This window comes from Pteropus medius, unplaced genomic scaffold (assembly GCF_902729225.1).
Source record: "Pteropus medius unplaced genomic scaffold, Ma_sr-lr_union100, whole genome shotgun sequence".
In the NCBI taxonomy this organism is placed as follows: Eukaryota; Metazoa; Chordata; class Mammalia; order Chiroptera; family Pteropodidae; genus Pteropus; species Pteropus medius.
Genome location: NW_024350926.1, coordinates 12,583,234 through 12,600,551, shown reverse-complemented (window position 1 = coordinate 12,600,551; position 17,318 = coordinate 12,583,234). Strand labels below are relative to the sequence as shown.

General features: G+C 47.0%; 1 protein-coding gene across 1 annotated transcript in view; it reads right to left on the bottom strand.

Moving 5' to 3' along the window:
• Positions 1-3,149: 3,149 nt before the first annotated feature.
• The window catches only part of RALYL (RALY RNA binding protein like), a 197,543-nt gene continuing 183,374 nt past the window's right edge, over positions 3,150-17,318 (bottom strand). The window contains exon 7 of the mRNA XM_039841950.1: positions 3,150-3,350. Coding sequence (XP_039697884.1) covers positions 3,328-3,350 — 23 coding nt within the window. The 3' untranslated portion in view covers positions 3,150-3,327. The remainder of the gene's footprint in view (positions 3,351-17,318) is intronic.

Genomic DNA, 17,318 nt, shown 5'->3' with positions numbered 1-17,318 from the left:
GTTTTGTTCAGCAGCAGTTAGTTATATTTACCTGTAAATCGTGTTTGTAAGTGTTTTTGTTTGCTATTTTTATATTCCATTTTATAAATATCATTGCAGCACTTATGTATATGCACCTCTCCGATGTATTGGTTCCAGTGGTCATTAGATATTTTTCCTATAAATGTCTCTTGCATCTTTGTTCTTAATCACGTGGTGTGACATTTCAGGTAAATCATTCAGGAATATTTAAGAATTCAGTATGACTAGTATACGGTCTGACTCGATGTGCATCTGCTGCCTTCACACCTTAATACGGCTTTGCTGGGTGTAGCACGTTTGAGCATAATTTTCCTATCGGAACTTCAGTATTCCTTATTCAGAGGGACTGGGGGCTTCCATTGTAACTTAGACTCGGTTCCATCAAACCTTAATATTTGACATTCGTTGGATTCAAATATTTTTCCTAATAAATTCGATCTTCCGGACGTCATCGACGACCCCTGCTCTCCTGGCCTTCACTCACCGGACATAATCCTGAATTTGCTGTTTCTCATTATTGTAAGTTTCCTTTTTTAAGTTTTTACAACTGGTAAGTCCTGGATATGAATCACAGCTGTGGCTTCATTCCCTCTGAGATTCATATTAAAACAAAACACAATAGGACATCTCATTTAAGACTCTGGGTGTCGACTTCATCTCGAAATCTCGGAAAACCGGCCCGCGTGGGTATGTGTCAGAGCCGGGTGGCCGCGGGGCAGGGACGATGGCCTCAGGCACAGCGCTGCTTCCCATCCGCCCACCGCTCCGGGGGCCCGTTTCTTGCGTTAACACATCTCATCAGGTCTCTCCAGGCATCTGCACGCGTTAAGTCCTGTCCTCTGAACTTTAAGCCACTTGGAATAGTTTCCTCTTTATCTCCTGCTTCATTCCTACCTTCATTTATTGTGTCTTTGAAAACGATTCTTTTGCTGAAGGCGATGGAAGCAAATTGGCACCGCCCCCTGTGCGTCGTCCCCAGGGACCAGCTCCCCGAACTCCGCAGGCCACGCGCCTCTCTCCCCGTTTGCCCTGCACTGGACGCGGAGCCTAAAGCCCCTTTCCTCCCCTTAGCATGTTTTATTTTATTTTTTACGGGACTGGCGTTATCTGGAGTGAGAAGTCCACGCTCCCCGCCTCGTCTCTTAAAAGCTTCCTTCTAACCTTTCAGACGGAACCTCCGGGGACTAGAATGGTTGATCTGGTATAAACTTTACTCCGTCTTTGTCACCAAAAGAAATTCTGAAGCCAGGAATGGGTGACGAATGAAGGGAAAGACGCACCGTGTTGTGCTTCAAGTGGAAAAATGAACCCCAGTAACAGAGAATTATTTTATACTCTTAAATATTCACCTTACTCGGAGAATAGTTCACGAGCGTCTGCGGGAGCAGGATACTCTTAATTTACGATGACGCCAGGTTACAAATGCTACGCTGTTTATTGACCGCTACGGGGACAAATTGCAATTCGGGGAAGGTAACCACACGTGTCCTTCCCAACCCAGACACCCGCAACACCTTTCCGGAGCATCGGCTAGCCTGGCCGATGTGTCTGTTTGGCAGCAAACCGAGAAATCCCCTTGCTGATTTTATCCCGTTAGAGAACCGCACACGGGTTCTCTGCGGCTTCGGGAGGCGGTCACGACAGCCACGAGGGCACCTGTGCGCTCGGGCCAGAGCGGTGCCTGCGGGATGGTCCCCACCCTTCCGGGGCCGCAGCCCCGATCCAGTCCAGTGCTCTGGGGTACGCGTTTCAAATGTTTGTTCCCGCGATTTTGGTTTCTGGAGATAACCTCGGTTGGACGAAAGCATGTAATTTTCAGTATTTATATTTGAAAGCCATAAAGAGGATACCTGACCGTAAAGAAAATAAAATAGGAGAAGAAGAGGAGACAGACCAAAGTGATTTTGAGACCCTTGGTTTCTTTGAAAGAAGGAGGCCTTCGTCCCTCCGAGTGCCTTGGTGACGTCACGTTTTCTTTCTGCTCTTTAACGAGGGGCTTGCCAATTCGGTGGCAGGGTTCCGGTGGGACACAAATACCTACGTGGAAGTGGTTTTGCTCTCTATCCCGAAATGGTTTCTTAAAATGCTACCTTTGGATTTAAAAAAAAAACCATGCTTGGAGAAATGTACGCCAGAGCGTGACTTCCGTCAGCGTCGGGGGCCGCCAGGCTTCCCACCCCCTGGCCACTCCGCGAACAATGGGTGCGCACAGGACACGTAACACGCCTTTTCGTAAAGCGATGCTACTTTTGTTACCGCACCGATTCTGTGACGAGGCGGTGACTTAAAAATCCAAACCGAATATCAAAACTGAGGGTGCCCCAAAGGAAAGATGCACACCGATTTCGTTTTAAAAGAAACGGAATTTATTATTAAGAAATGATATACTGAATTCTCCTACAGTTGGTGAGGATGGTGGCTTCCACGTCCACAGCACAAGACGACGGCGAAGAGCTTCTGGAAAACACTCGCAATGCTCGGGGAACGAGAGTCCCTCGTCACAAGAGATGAAATGAAGTCATGACGTGCTATTTTAAGCTTCTGGATCCAAAGACAAGACAACCTTTTCCTTGCCCATCGAGTTCTCGCCTGCATTGGCGCTAACACCTGTTAATAACGGGGGCCCCGCATCTCCGTAGAGCGGAAAACGCCGAATTCCATCACAGATCAAACCAACGTCCTTCATCCATTTAATCTCCTCTGAAAGAATCGCATTCTTCATGAATAAAAATGGTGCTTATAGAGGGCAGAAATAGAACCTTTTCAAATATTTTATCCTTACGATCTGAAGTACTTTAAACTATAAATTAAAAATAAATTACAAAAGCTAGCATATGCTGTATCTTTTCTTACATGACATTTTTGGAAATCAGCTTTACACATAGAATTGCAATACCACCTGACTTTATATGTGATCAACAGTAAAACATGCTAATCATAAAAATAGCTTTTACAAATATACATTTGTATACAGTGCCTCCCTTGCCATTCATAAATATCCTTCACATTTTAAGAACTTTAAGACAAAAACAAAAACAAAAACAAAAACCAAAAACGACAAGAAAACCAACGTGGTCAAGAAAGGGAAAAACACATTAACAATCTAAATCATAAAAATATGACGGTTGTACAGCTTAGAACATAGAAGAAATGGAATGTCTAAAATTGAACAATGTCGTCCGTTTTGTTTATTTGGATTTTTATATAAATCGAACCAAAGACGTCGCTGTCCAGGAAGAAGCCTCCTTTCACATGTCTGGCGGTTCTCAGTGTCTCTTTTCTGCTTTTCCGGCGTCGCTCATTACTTCAGATCACTTTATCTGTAGGAACTGAGAAAAGCAGACATGTGGTTTACAGCGCAGAGAGTCGGGTCTCGCCGGCGGCAGCATGCACACGTGCGGCGGACCCTAAGGCCTGATCAGGGGGCGGAAACAGAAGAGCCCGACCTCTGGGGCAAGCGCTTTTGAGGACTTTGGCTTCCACGGTCCTTTGTTTCGGGCTGCACTAAAATTACTCGCATTTCTAGCGCGCTATGGTTTCTGTTAAGTGCAGCTATTTACCCGCCAGAGACCGGCAATTCCTTAGCCTGAGCTTGTGTCCTGGTCAGAGGAAGCGCTTGCAGTCTGAGGCCAGGGAAAGGGGTGCGGGCTGCTCACGCGTCTTTGCTGCGCCTAACGAGTGGCCCTCGGCCGCTCCTCCCGTGAGAGGCTTGGACTGCGCATCCTGAGCCTCATGCACCGGGGACGGGAGGAAAGGCCAATCCTGGCCTCTGCTCCGAGCTACACAATCTTGGTGGCCAAAGAAGAAAGCCAGAAGCGGGAAGGGCCGTGCAAGACTCCGGGTGCAACCACGAGCCAAACGTACCAGGCAGGGCTGATCCCACTGGCTGAAGAACTGAACTGAGAAGCTGAAGATGGAAGGTGTCAGGAGCGGGGCAGGCATTGATTTATCTTAGAATCCTGTCAAGTTCAAGGTCTTTCTATTTAGGACAAGAAGGATCATTATACCTATCGTCCCATCAACCTCAGATGGCTTTTGGGGTCACGTGGGAAATCTACGTACGTATATATCTTAAGAGTTGAAGACACGCAAATCAAGGCATCGGTTTGGAGGGGAGAGGCTGTTGAGAAGAATACGGGGCGCCAGTTATGGATCTTGGGGGCGCAAAGCACGACACCCAGGCTGTGGTCCCCGGAGGAGGACTCCGAGGGTTGTATTTTGGCATCCGAGTTGTCAAGGAACACAACACAACAGGCAAGCACTGGATGGACGACGCTTACAGCCCCCGTGTGGCGAGTCCCTCCGGCCAGCGAGCCTCCCGCGGCCTGTGCAGGGCAGTCAGCCGGTGCAGACCCCTCTCCTGCTGCACCCCTCCCTCCCCGGCAAGCCTGGGATACTGAAAGCCACAGGCAGGTCTGGGGGCCACTGATAAATACGCTTAAGCAGAACAAAGGGACACTCTTTAGCTGGGATGAGGCAGGACACCTCCACCCGAGGGAGGTGATGAGGCAGGTATAGGCCAAGCTCGCTCTGTATTTCTGGGAAGGAAGTGCCCCAGGCCCTAGGCCCGCCCTGTGTGGCTGTGGGGGGTGGGAGGCAGGCTGCCCGCACAGCCCCCGCTCCAGGGAGAAGCCAGAGAATTCGGTAACTTGCTTCCTTCCATTAGTTCGAAGCCCATGACAGAGAGACCGTGCAAAACCGGGTGGGGCAGCTGGGGGCTGAGAGTTGTCTGGATGTCTGCAGCTCCCCCAGCCCACGCACGGCCCAGGCCTCGGCTGCCAGGACCTCGGGGAGCCTGGGTGACACTCCCTCCTCCTTCGGGACGTCCACCTTCCATGCTCAAGATCACACATACCTGTCATTCATTCTCCTTAGCTGGGATGCTAAAGATAAGCACTGTGAGTGCTTATCTTTAAATTCCAGGAAGATTTAGAATTGAATACAAGATGTTTACTGGACTGGAAACCAGAATACTGATACCTTCGCATTAAGAAAAAGATCTGCGAACATTCGAACATTCGCTGCTCTAAATACTTCTGCTATGTAAGAGAATTTAGCCCCTCAGTGTGACAGTTTTGTGATTTCAGTTTCGAAGGCGCAATTAAAAAACTGAGACACAGGATTTCAGTTTTATGGTTTAAAATCTTACGTCCGAATCTTACGTTTCTGGAAAGGGTAAGAAAATTTTAGGTCGTCACGTTGACGCAGTGCATTTAACTTATCAGATTTTAAAAATATTTCACTCTCAGAAAGACTTTGTTAAACCAGACAAATGAAGTACTTAAAAACACAATGTGAAATTCACAAATGCCATTTACGATGATCGAATACATTCCATTAATCTGGGACGATCATTTTTCAAAGTACTCTCAGAAGTGCTTTGTAAAACTTGCTATACTTATAAGTAGAATCCTAATAGTAAATGTCTAACAATTTTGATTTTAAAACATTCATAACTCAAACAACTAAAAATAAAACAAAATATACACCCTTAAGAGTCTTTTCTCCAGGCGCAAGCGTTAAAAAAACTTAGACACCTAAACAAAGCAGCGTTCGGGGCGGGCGGGGCAAGCACATTTTGCTGTTCCAATATTCCCTGTCCCATCTCTCTGCTGCCTCACCTCTATGCTCTGCTAGATACTGACCGACCCCACAGATGTGGATTTTTAAAAACGAAGATGTTATCCAGATGCATTCTTTGTGCAGTTCTGGGCTGTGGTCACGTCCACGGAAAGAGTCGCTCTGTCTTTAAAGCACCAGGTTTTGAATTTCCGGTGTGAAATGGCTGTGCTACTTTTCGAGTGGCATAAAGGACCATCGCACAGACCCCAGTGGTCCATCGTCAGTGTGAAAACGACACCTTCACAAAGATTACATTTAACCTACAGAACGATGCCGACATGTCAACGTCCGGCGCCGTGACTCTGGGGTGTTGACTGATGACACGGGGTCCTGGGGAGGAACAGGCTCTTTAGGTGACAGTGACTGCGTTCTTTCCCGCAAGGCCTCCCCTGATTGCCTTCTTATTACGGATGCAAGACGCTTAACACGCTGCGGCAGCCGAGTATGTCAAGTTCACGAATCGTGTTTCTTCACGGTTAGGTCGTGGCAGGTGACATTCATTTTGTATATTCTTACACCATCCTGATAATCTCAAGAGGTAACGAAAGGATGGTTAGCAGCTACCCGTTTTGTTCAGAAGGAAGAAACAGCCTGCCGAGTTTTTGCGCACATTCCATCCCTCGCAGCCTGGTTTCTCCTTCAGGCCTTCCCTGCTCCTTGATTGCGAATGATTATATAAAGTAATTATCCAGGGAGGAAAAAGGTAGGTTTGAAAATAATCTATCAGAGTCTCATTTCCTTGCCACGAAGCTTCAAACTATTTGCCTGTCACGAGCACAGAAGAAAAGCTTCATTAACTGCATTGTGAAGTAGGTGCTACCAAATGTACAGACACGCGTCATGAATATAACTCTCTTTATCTAGAAACTGGCGAACATATTCGCCACGCTTTGCACAGAACTTCTCGTGTGAGGGCAGGCTCGCCGTTTGCTTCTCCAGCACGGGCGAAAGGGGACAACCCTGACGTGCCTCCTGGCTTTTTCTCAAGAGTGACAGTCACTCAAGGACTGATTGGTTTGGTATAATGTGAAACTAATTGTGCTTTCCTTCTGTTCAATAGAGGGTAATTTATCTACCGGCTCCGTGAGAGCGTGGATGCTTTTAAAACAAATTCTCCTGATGATGAATGCTGTTTGACTCTCAATCTCTCCCATTTCTGAGAAACGACAGAAAAGAGCCACTCGGATGAGCCGGGGCTGTACGGAACCAAGCAATTTCGTTCCATTTGACGAAGATGGAAAGGAGCGTATTAATCTACAGGGAAAGTACATTTCATTTTAAACCTTGTGAATTAATCGATTGAAGTAAAGTAGGTATGGCAATACGTAGAATAAACACACCTTATTTACAGCTCTGCTAAAAAAAACGCACTCTTTAAAAGTCTTGCGACTTCCTGAATATCAGAAATGCTTCTGCCGTCTTTTTTCCAAGTGAGATTTGTAACTAATAAGTCATTAGAGAAATGTCGATAATCTATGTTTTTAGGGAGATAGACAAAGGCCAAAAAAGTGAGAGAAAATATGTGGATAATCGTGAGTCGTGTAACATTTTACAGAAAAGCCGAGTCCGCGAGCGGGAATGATCTGTACATGTCCTCGCCCCCGTCGACCTTAAACACACAGACGGCCAGATATTTCCCCAGCAAAATGGCTGATTCAGGAAAATCCAAGAATTGCAACGAGGGGCATGAGGTCTGAGGGTGGCTGCCACACGAGCCACGAGGAACGAAGGAGAGGCAAAGCCTTCGCAGGGGAGAGAAGCCGGGGGCCGATGCAGCCGGCTCTTTCTGTCGGGGTCCCCGTCCACGCGGGCAGCACTTCCCCGAAAGGCCCCCCGACTCCAATTTAAATGATCATTTCTGTTTGTTTATGTTTATGCCGCTGATCTGGTTTACCCGTCGCTGTCCAGCCAGGCACTTTTTATAAACGAGGCGAATACGTTTGGCTCTCACAGACCCTTCATCACCAGTGAGACACGACTGAATTCAGATTTCTAAACCACGCCGACAGATCCCAGTGCTGCTGCGAACGACACGTCAAATCCGCCTTCCATCAACCAGCTCGCGGGGCCCGTGTCACGGGGGGCCAGTGTCACACGACGCTTTTGGGCTAAAAGGCTCACGTCGATGAAACCCTCAGGGAATGGAAACCAAGATGGCTGGTGACCCACCGGGGTGACCACGAGCGCAGGCGCCTGCTCCGCTGTGCAGTGCCAGCCGGCTCACCAGCCTCCATGCCCGGGTGGACGGCCATGGGGGTGTGGCGGGGAGCGGGGGACAGGCAGCAGGAGCAAACCAAAGCATAGAAACCTGCCGGAAGCCTGAACATGAGACCATGGGGCTGTCTTCTGAGATCTTAACTCGAAACCCAGACTTAAGCGATCAAGGCGGCGAGTGTGCGATGGCCGAGGACAGGCCAAAGCTTTCTGCGGCTTTGAGACCTGACGAGGACGTGACAGACGCTCATCAAATCAGCTCAAGGAAGAAATGTGTCTGTGTGAAAGAGACGAGACGCACGTGTTTGGCACCGCGAGCACGGGACAACAGCGTCTCGGAGGGCGGCTCGGATAAGCAGGTGACCTGGGACCGCGGAGTGACTGTCCGACCCCAGGCCAAGCTGCCGCGCCTCCCGTGGCGAGCTGGCCGCCGGCCGCAGAGCTTCGGCTTGCTCATCCCCGGGACGGAGGGGGCCGCCCCACGAGTTAACCCTCTCCGTTTGTGGCCGGTCGTGGTTAGGAAAGAATCTGCTCACCGGGCCCAAACCCAGAGCGAGGGGCCAGGGCGGGCAGAACGCGGGAGGGAGGGACGGTCCCGCCTGTGTGGCGTGGCCCCCGGCCAGAGCGTCTGCGGCGGTGAGAGGGAGGACGACAGGGTCAAGTCCAGGGGTGGGCGGGGCGGGATGAGACCGTGGGAGCGGGAACCTGAAGGAGGAGACGTTCCTGCTTCACGGACTCGTTGATTTTGGGGAACGATTCGTTCCCGGGAAGGAAGCAGGATTCGGTTATTAAAAAGAACCTAGAGCGACTGTGACAAGCTTACAGCAAAGAGAAACGGCGCGAAGGTCTCAGCGTCCAAGGCCTCGGAATTATGTAGCCGAGGAGCCCTGAAACTGGCCGAAGTAGCGACCGGGTTTGGGTGATTCTTAGAATCTGAGCAGAGACCGTGGCGTGGGCCACAACGATCAGAGTCACCCTTTGTCCGAATAGCATGTGGACACTTACGCAGCGCTTCACGTGAAAATTCTCACTTGACTTTCATTGCAAAGCAACGAGGCAGGCAGCTGGGCGAGAACCGTCCTCATCCCGTTCGTCAAATCCTTGGGCCAGAGAGAGAGAGAGAGAGAGAGACTCTCGCCTCAACCCAGCCCAGGCTGCTTTATTTAAAACCAGTGATTTCCCTGATAGTCTTTTCTGCCCAGCCGGGGAGGAGGCCGGGAGGGAGGCAGACTGAGCACGCGTTTAGCACAGGCGATCTCGGCTGGGACGGGGAGACAGCCGCGTGCTGACGATGAGCGTAACACAGGACACAATAGCCAGGGACGCACTGTTTGCCGCACGTGACTTTCCACCTGTCGTCCCTGGTTTGTGGGGCTTTCGTTTAACGTTCTGACGTGAACTAATTCAGAACCATGTTAATCAAAAACGTGTTTTAGGCATCTGTCCAAAGGAGACCTTCTATGTTGTAAAGACACATTCGATGAAGGAAAAAAATGTAACTTTGGTAAAATCGTTTAATGTGGGTCACGTAACTTTATTTAAAGTGTTTGCGCACAAATTTAATGAATTTAATGCTGAAAAAAAAATGTAATCCCGTTGCTCAATTATATGATTGTCAGAAATGCTCTGACACGTACATTAACATTTTTTCTATTTTTTCCCCCAAACTGTTCCCTGATACTCTTTAAAGATTATAATGATTGTGTTTGAGCGTTTTGGGCTCACCGACAATCATGTTTGACTAGTCCAATGGATAAATTATAGTGATTTATTTGGCGTATGACTTGCGTTTGATCGGGCATTGATTTCTGATTTGTCCTGCTAATTATACTGTGTCTAGCAATCGTTAGTTATTACCAGTGCTGGAAAGGAATGATAATTTTTGGGTAATACCCCAAATTGCTTAAGTTAATTCCCGCGCTAGAAGCCAAATGATGATTTAATGCTAAGATTATTATGAACTTTGAAATTTCACAAGGCTTACTACTTTCTACAGTTCTTTGGGCAATTAATTTTAGCACCACAAGAAGAAATATCTTTAAAAATCATTTTATATCTAACAGAAAAGTGTGATTTAGAATTGATTTAGAGGTTTAATTTAAAAAGCGCTTGGAAATTGTACACTTAATTCATGATCATTCAGAATAGCTGGGAAAGGTTGTCACGGTTATTTAATAATTCTCATTTAATTTAATTAAATTTACTGTGTACTCTAGTCAAAGAATTAGAATATAATGAAATAGCTTCAACTTTAAAATTGAGCAAAAATAATTTGAGAGAGTAAGTGAAACAGTCATGAAGAAATGCTTATGCTATTATTCTTTTAATAAATCCTTGTTTTTTTTAGCAGTATAATTGAGAAATATAGTTTCAAAAAAATCTTAAGGCTTAAAGCTTTGGAATATTATCAAAATACTCTGAGCACTCAAATTATGCTGGATGTAACAGAATCCTGGATGAATCGAGAGAGATTTCGGCCTTGTAATACTTTGGATTATCATGATTTTAAAAGAATCCCAGAATTAGGAGACGCCTAACAATTAGATATTGGATGTCATCTGTCTCATATACGATCGATTGTATCAAATCCTCTGGTGCTTACTTTTTGAAATAAACACTTTGAAATAGGTATCGGACACCAGCCCATTTTCCTGTGTTTTCCTCTGTCTACGCTAAGAGAACACAGAATTTAGAAATGGTATCGGTTACATGACCATCTGGTATGGATCAAGATAAATAAGAGCTTGGAGCATTTTGATTCAATAAACTGATGAAATAATTTAACATAAGCTGAGTTTTCTCCTGGAAGATTTCTGTGAGCAAATCTATCCCCAAATCGGAGAAGAAACTCTATTTGGAGAGATTTTTCCTTTATGATCAAACTCCTCTAGATAAGTCACACTTCACGGACCTGAGCAGGATGCTGAAACGTCACCTGTCTATCGATCTGCCTTTGGCAAGCCTTGAAAGCCTCGAGGTGGCTGGGCTGTGTTGTGTCCCGAGGGGGAAGGGCACCGTGTCTGCCTGGCTTCCCTCTGTGTCACCCTGTCGGGGTTTGCTGAGTGAACACCGGGTGGTATCACTGAGCACCCATTGACTACAATACGCCCCATATCTGCACTGTTCACATGCAACTATACATTATTTCTACAGCATTCTACACACGCTCATCATGACGGAGGAAAGCGTGAGCCGCAAGGACAGAACGTGACAGGGTCTTGTTGGGGGTGGCAACATAAACCCGCTCCCCTTCTCCCGTCCTGCCCCGACCTGAAGGCCACATTCGGATAGACGCTCGATTTGGACCAAGCGGCAGAGAACAGATGCCCACGTCTGGAGGTGGGCGACCACGTGCCCTCCCCACACACCTCCCTCTAAGACACGCGCGTCCTTGGTGGGAGGTGCTGGGGACGCGGGGGTTCAGGGGAAGCGACCAAACTATTCAGAGAAGCTGAAGATGTGCCGGAGAGAATTTCAGCACCGATGCTCAGCAAGGGCAGTTTTCTTTGAACTCTCTCTGTAAATACGAACTGAGTAACTATATCTGGAAGTAAATTAGGCTGAAAAAGCTCAGTCATATCACTGACTTTCTTCCTAGGTGAGGTATGATATTATTCCTGGAAGGAAGCGAAAATGGAAGAAGTATTATTTTCTTCCCCTTTTAGTTTCATCTTAGAATAAAATCAAAAATTTTCTCTGTCTATCCTTCCCTCTTCCTCTCTCTGCCTCTGTCTGTGTGTCTGTCTCTGTGTCTGTCTCTCTCTCTGTGTATTATATCCTACTTTCTCAGCTGTCTGCGTTTTTAAAGATAAGCCATTTCCCCCCATTTCTGAGGCGACGAAGGCCCACAGAGACTCCAGTTCACGCGCTTTAAATGGCGGGGGAGGTGTTCCTTCCCGGGGACCAGCAGACCCCTGCCTAGCAAAGCCTCCTTTGAGGAAATATTACTGAACATCATTAAACAGTATTCCTAAAAATACTCCAAGAGAGAAAACATCAGACACGCGTAAGGGACCCGGAATGCCCTCCTCACTCTCCTCATTCCAGCCGATAAGGACTCTTGCCAGGTGTGCAGAGGCCCGAATGACATTCCGGCTCGGGCTGCCCCGGACCGTGGGACTTCCACGCTCTGGGCCACCCTAACGGCCGCGAAGGCTCGCGGGGGACAGCCTCGAGTCCGGCGTGGCTGGGGGGCTGGCTTGCGCCTGTGAGAGGTTCGGTGAGTCGGGCAACAGCAGACACAGACCCTGACTGCTTTGGTGACAACGGCGCACGGGGCGGCTCGGTGAAATGAGAGAAGCCTCTTTGTAGCTCAAAAGTTGTCTGGATGCAAACTCTGTGCCATCCCGTAAAATTTTTCTTTTTTTTAAGGAATTTCTTTCCAGGAGAGGGGGCGAGAACTGTGAAACGTCACCCCCACTTAGCCATTCCCTTTTCCGCTGTGATCTTGTTAAACCGGGAACAAAATTGAAAAAAAAAAAAAAGCCACTTTTCCTTTCATTCGACGTCTGACTTAATGAGATGCTTTTGCACCATCTCCCATTTCTCTGTCACAGATGATTGGACCCAGAGCAGGTGTAACGTTCGTTCGCTGATAATGACTTTCTTGGCTTGCTCGGGCAGATTTCCTGCACTGGGATCTATCAAATGAACACAGTCTTTTATCTGTTCATTCGTTTTTATGCTAAAGAGTTTTTAAAGTTCATCATGCTCCGTATTTTTAAAAGCAGATAGGAGAAAAAGATCAACAAAGTCCTATGCATACGACGCACTTGGTAATGGCTCAGCTATGTTTGAAGCATTAAAAAAATACAAAACTTGAAGAAAAAATTACTAGTAGTTTGGCAGAGAAAGTGCTTAGGCTGCCAAATTAAACGAACAGCCTCTGGAAGTCGGTGTTGGTGATTAATTAAGCCTCCTTGAAAAGCTTATTACTCTACCCGGTAAAACTGTCTTGTGTAATTAGAATATGCTTTCGCACTTCAGATGAATGAATTGTCTGATACGTTTAAGAAATAGCTCCTGATATTTCCATGTAGAATACTTCTTGTGCTTAACATTTTAGATACAGAATAAAGAAAGCATATAACTAAAGGTTCCAGTGTTTTTATCGATTTGATGTTATAGAAAACTAGGAAGTATGACCAACGTGCAGATCTGGAAGAATAAGATGATGGTAATCAAAAAAGAAACTTAGCATTCACGCGATCTTAGCGCGAGGAAATTCAAGGAATATATCGCTATGCATCCCACGTGACTTAGTAGGATGAAGGGAACGACTTCTATGTGTACTCTTTGGATACAGTGAAGACACAAAGGTCTACGACCTTGATTTTCTGCTGGCTAAGCAAGTGTGCGGACACACTCACCTCGGTGGGAACTCTGTGTCTGGAGTTTTCACTGACCCATGATTGTCCATTTAAAAACAGTGAACAGTGAAAAGCTCGAGAATCTAATGGAATACGCATACAATGTGCCTCAGTGCACAAAGGCAGCGTCAGAAACCAGGAGACTCTAGACGAGGTGTGGTTAAAATTTTACGACTCTAAATAATATTTCCATGGTTACAGTGCCATTTTTTAAAACGCCCGTTTAACCAATGCAATTTGTAGAGTCTTTACGTTTTCCCATAAACTAGAGGTAATTCTAGTTAAAATGATCCTTTAAAAGTCAAATGAAGCAAATCTGCACCTACTAGGCAAAAAGTGAATTATTTCCTTCTTCATGAGTGGCTGACAGAAAAATGGAAACATTTACCAAAATATGAAATGAGTTTTGCTAAGCTTACTCATAAGGACATGCGGTCACATATTTCAGAATTATTTTCTTGGAGAAATAAAATTCTTTCTTTTGGTTCTCTTATGCTTTACAGTATTTGCTCAAATTGTTTTTACTTCTTAAAAATACTGCGCAAATGTCGGCATTTGTTAACATCACATATTGTTTTAATACCAGTTTCTTTAAATCTAGAAATTTAGAAAGCACCGGTTAACCAGAGGTGGTTCACAAAATTTATGTTGTATTTATATTCTTATCTACCCTTTGTAAGCCTTCTTTTTAAAATGTCTATCATATCATTTTCTTCGGTGAATTCCAAATAGACCTTTTAACTGGCAAGTTCAAATTTAAGGAACAACAAAAGATGTATCACAATGAGCAATCAAGTAACGATGAAGTTCATACTCTAGTTATTGTGTTTTACGGAATTTGTTTGGATCGAAGACTCTGTTTTAGAATATTAAGTCCCAAGCTAGAGCGTGAGCTTCCATCTGATATGAAGGAGGCTTCCACCCTCAAGAGAGGCTCTTCCTTTCTCATTCAGTGCCTTTCACTGATGCTTAGAATGTGTCTGAGCCAAACGATCATTTAATAAGTATTTGCTAGATGACCGAATGAAAATGGCATGAATGGAAATATACCAAGATGGCCAGAAAAATTTTATGAAGTCCATTTTTTTAGACACAAACTAAGGGGTCGTGACCAAGAAAAAATAGATTATTATTTTTATTGCATAAAACTGTTAACGTCCCTAAGACCTTCTTCCCAGTCGTTTTTGCCCTTTGGGATTGGGGAATAATTTATAGGGGGAGAAAGATGTGTTTGCCTCTCAGAATCTTAGAAGACTCTATGGACTTCATGTTGCTCGGCTAGACACGGGAAGCGTGGTTGGGTTTTGTTCATCTGCACAAAAACCAGCGTCCTGAGCAGACCACGTGGGTGGGCTTATTTTCAGAACCGCGTGTGACTCATAATGGCATGTAGCATCTTAAGGGATGCCGTGCTTGTCCTTAAGGGAACAATGGCAGCCAGAACGCGATGGTTCTGCCCCACAGAACTCCCGACGTGCGTGGGATGACAATTCCGGCCGCGAGCGGGCTAGACTCAGGGATGACCAGGGTTCCAACGGGGAGGGCTGGCGGTGGGGACGCAGCGAGATCCAAAACCCGAAACACGGAACGCTGGAACCTCTTACATCTGGCTGCGAAATGGGACGACTACGACCAGTTCATGTCTTCTTCGCATTCCCAAAGAAACGAAAATATGTTTCTCCAGATCTGAAACCACCTCACGTCTCAGGGGTTTCAGATGGTCCGTGTCAGCCCACGGACCTCCGGGCTTCTGCTCAGCAGAGACGGTCTCAGGAGAGTGTCTGAGCTGCGAGGTAACGTCGCTAATGAAATATGATGATGTTGCCAATAAAATATGCCGGAATTTTAAAATGGTGAAATCCGCTAGGGCCATGCATAAATAGTGTAAACAAATCATTTAAATTTTTTCTTTCCAAGTTATTAAAATTTCCTACAACAGGCATTTCCACTAAATTTTGTTACTTGAGGGGAGAGATTAAATTTACCATTCACATATTCTCGCGGCGGAGATTTTCATGAACGTGATCTTATTTAATCCTCTCGATAACCTGCGAAAGCTTTTTCCAGCAGATGTGGACACGAACCTCGGGGACTTGGAGATCGGCCCGAGGTCCTGTAGCTATTAAAAGGCTTGTCCATCTGAATCTAAAAGCCAAATAACTCTTCTTTGAACTGAATGGCTAAACTCACATCTGCAATTTGCAAAAGAAATGAAAACGCTTTCCTCCGTTTGCAAAAGGTAGAAGGCCCGTTCGCCCTCCGCCTTCCTTAGAGCTATTCTTGGAGGTCGAGTGAACTTGGGCAGAATCACTTGTTTCTCCGACAACTGCCATCACCTTCTGAAATGTGGCTGCGTTAATACTTCCCATTGCTCTATTTTCCTCTGGCACATTATAGCGTTTCTAGAAAACTAGCGCTTGCCCCTGCTTTTGCGTACTGAAGGCTTATTTTGGGCCTGCCTCTCACTCTCGAAGGCCCTGGGCACCTTTCTGTTCTCTGCTCTTTTGTTCCTCTCCGTGTAGAAACTCTGGGGCTGTGAAAATATTTATTTTGCTTGGCTCTATACTCCGGGTTTATTATTCTGCTTTTTAACGCCATCGGAGGCAGTTTGCAGATTACATGTCGACGACAACACTTTTAACGACTCAAAAGCCCTTAGCGCCGAACGTGTCGTTACAACCAGGTCACCCAGAGCTGCTGTGGGGACCACAGCCTCCGTCGTGCCACATTAGTGTCAGTTCTGAATTCTCTGACGTTTACTTTCTCACGAACTTGTGATTTTCAGCTCTTCGTGGACTGCTTGGGCTTAAAAATTGCAGATGGGGAGCGGGAGAGAGGCTTATTTTCTGGTTTGTTTTATGACTCAGTGTTCTAGCTTTGCTAACTAAATTCAGGTGACTTCAGATTTGCATTTTATCACTCGTGGGAGGTAATAACGCAGAACCACGGAGCACAGCACAGTCAACGCCGTGTTGACTTTGACGTGTTGGTTTTAAGCCTCCTTCTGATTTTCCTCCTCAGTGCCTCGGACGCAGCCTGCTGCCTGAATGACCTGGTGAACAGTTATCAGGGAAACTTTGCTTCTCTGCGCTGTATGACAAGCCCCTAAATCACCCGGGGCATGCCTACGGAAGTGGCATTTAGGACACTGTCTGGTTACGGTACACAGTAAAATGCGCTTAGCAATGATGAGGGGCCGCAGAGTTTGGGGTAACCTGAGGATGAGGTTTTCCTCTGTTTCTTTAACAAATATTCATTAACATTAACACGTGCTACGCACCGCACTAAGGAAAAATACCTGATAAAATAAGCCCCGAGAAATTCGCACGTCGGTGGCCAGAAAGCAGAGAAATCACAGCGCAGCAAGCTACGTGTGACGACGCACGTACGGAGTGTGGCCCAAAGGGAGAAGCAAACCGGGAGTGTCCAGGACGGGTCGGGGGCCTTGCTCAGGGTCGGATTCATGGCAGGTGACGGTGGCCTTGGGGACAGGTATGTGGAGACCAGTCAGACGAAATAATGGGTGGGGAAGGGCGTTCCGGGTGGGAGGAGCCGCGGGGACACACGGGCAGAATGCGGCGTGTCGGAGACCCAAGTCGGCCGCCCAGCCCCGCTCCGTCCACGCCCCTCGCCCGCCCCGTGCGCCGACCATGCTGGACACGAGGGGTCGCAGGCCGAGACACCGTCCGGCGGTCAAGGGGCTCCGAGCCTAGCTGGAGAGATGGGCGCCTGTGTTTCGAGCGTACAGGTCTGTAACATGCCGTGTGCTCGCCACCCAAACTCGGGTCTCCTTCCCACCCTGTAATTGTCCCTTTACCCTCCTCACCCTCCCCTGCCCCGTCTGGGGCCGTCACGCTGCCGTCCGTGTCTGGGCTCGTCCGTTGGTTGCTCACCGTCTTCCATCCCGCACGCGAGGGAGGAAATCCTACGGTTCTTGGGAGACAGACGTTTCAAAAAAGCAGTCGCGGTGAGGACGTGAGTGTCGTAGGGGTTCGCACTGCCCTTATCTCACCGGGGACCCTGGAGGGCGCGGTGTCAGCGCTGACCGTGAGATAAAGGGGGTGCTCCCCGGGATGACGACAGAACGGCTTC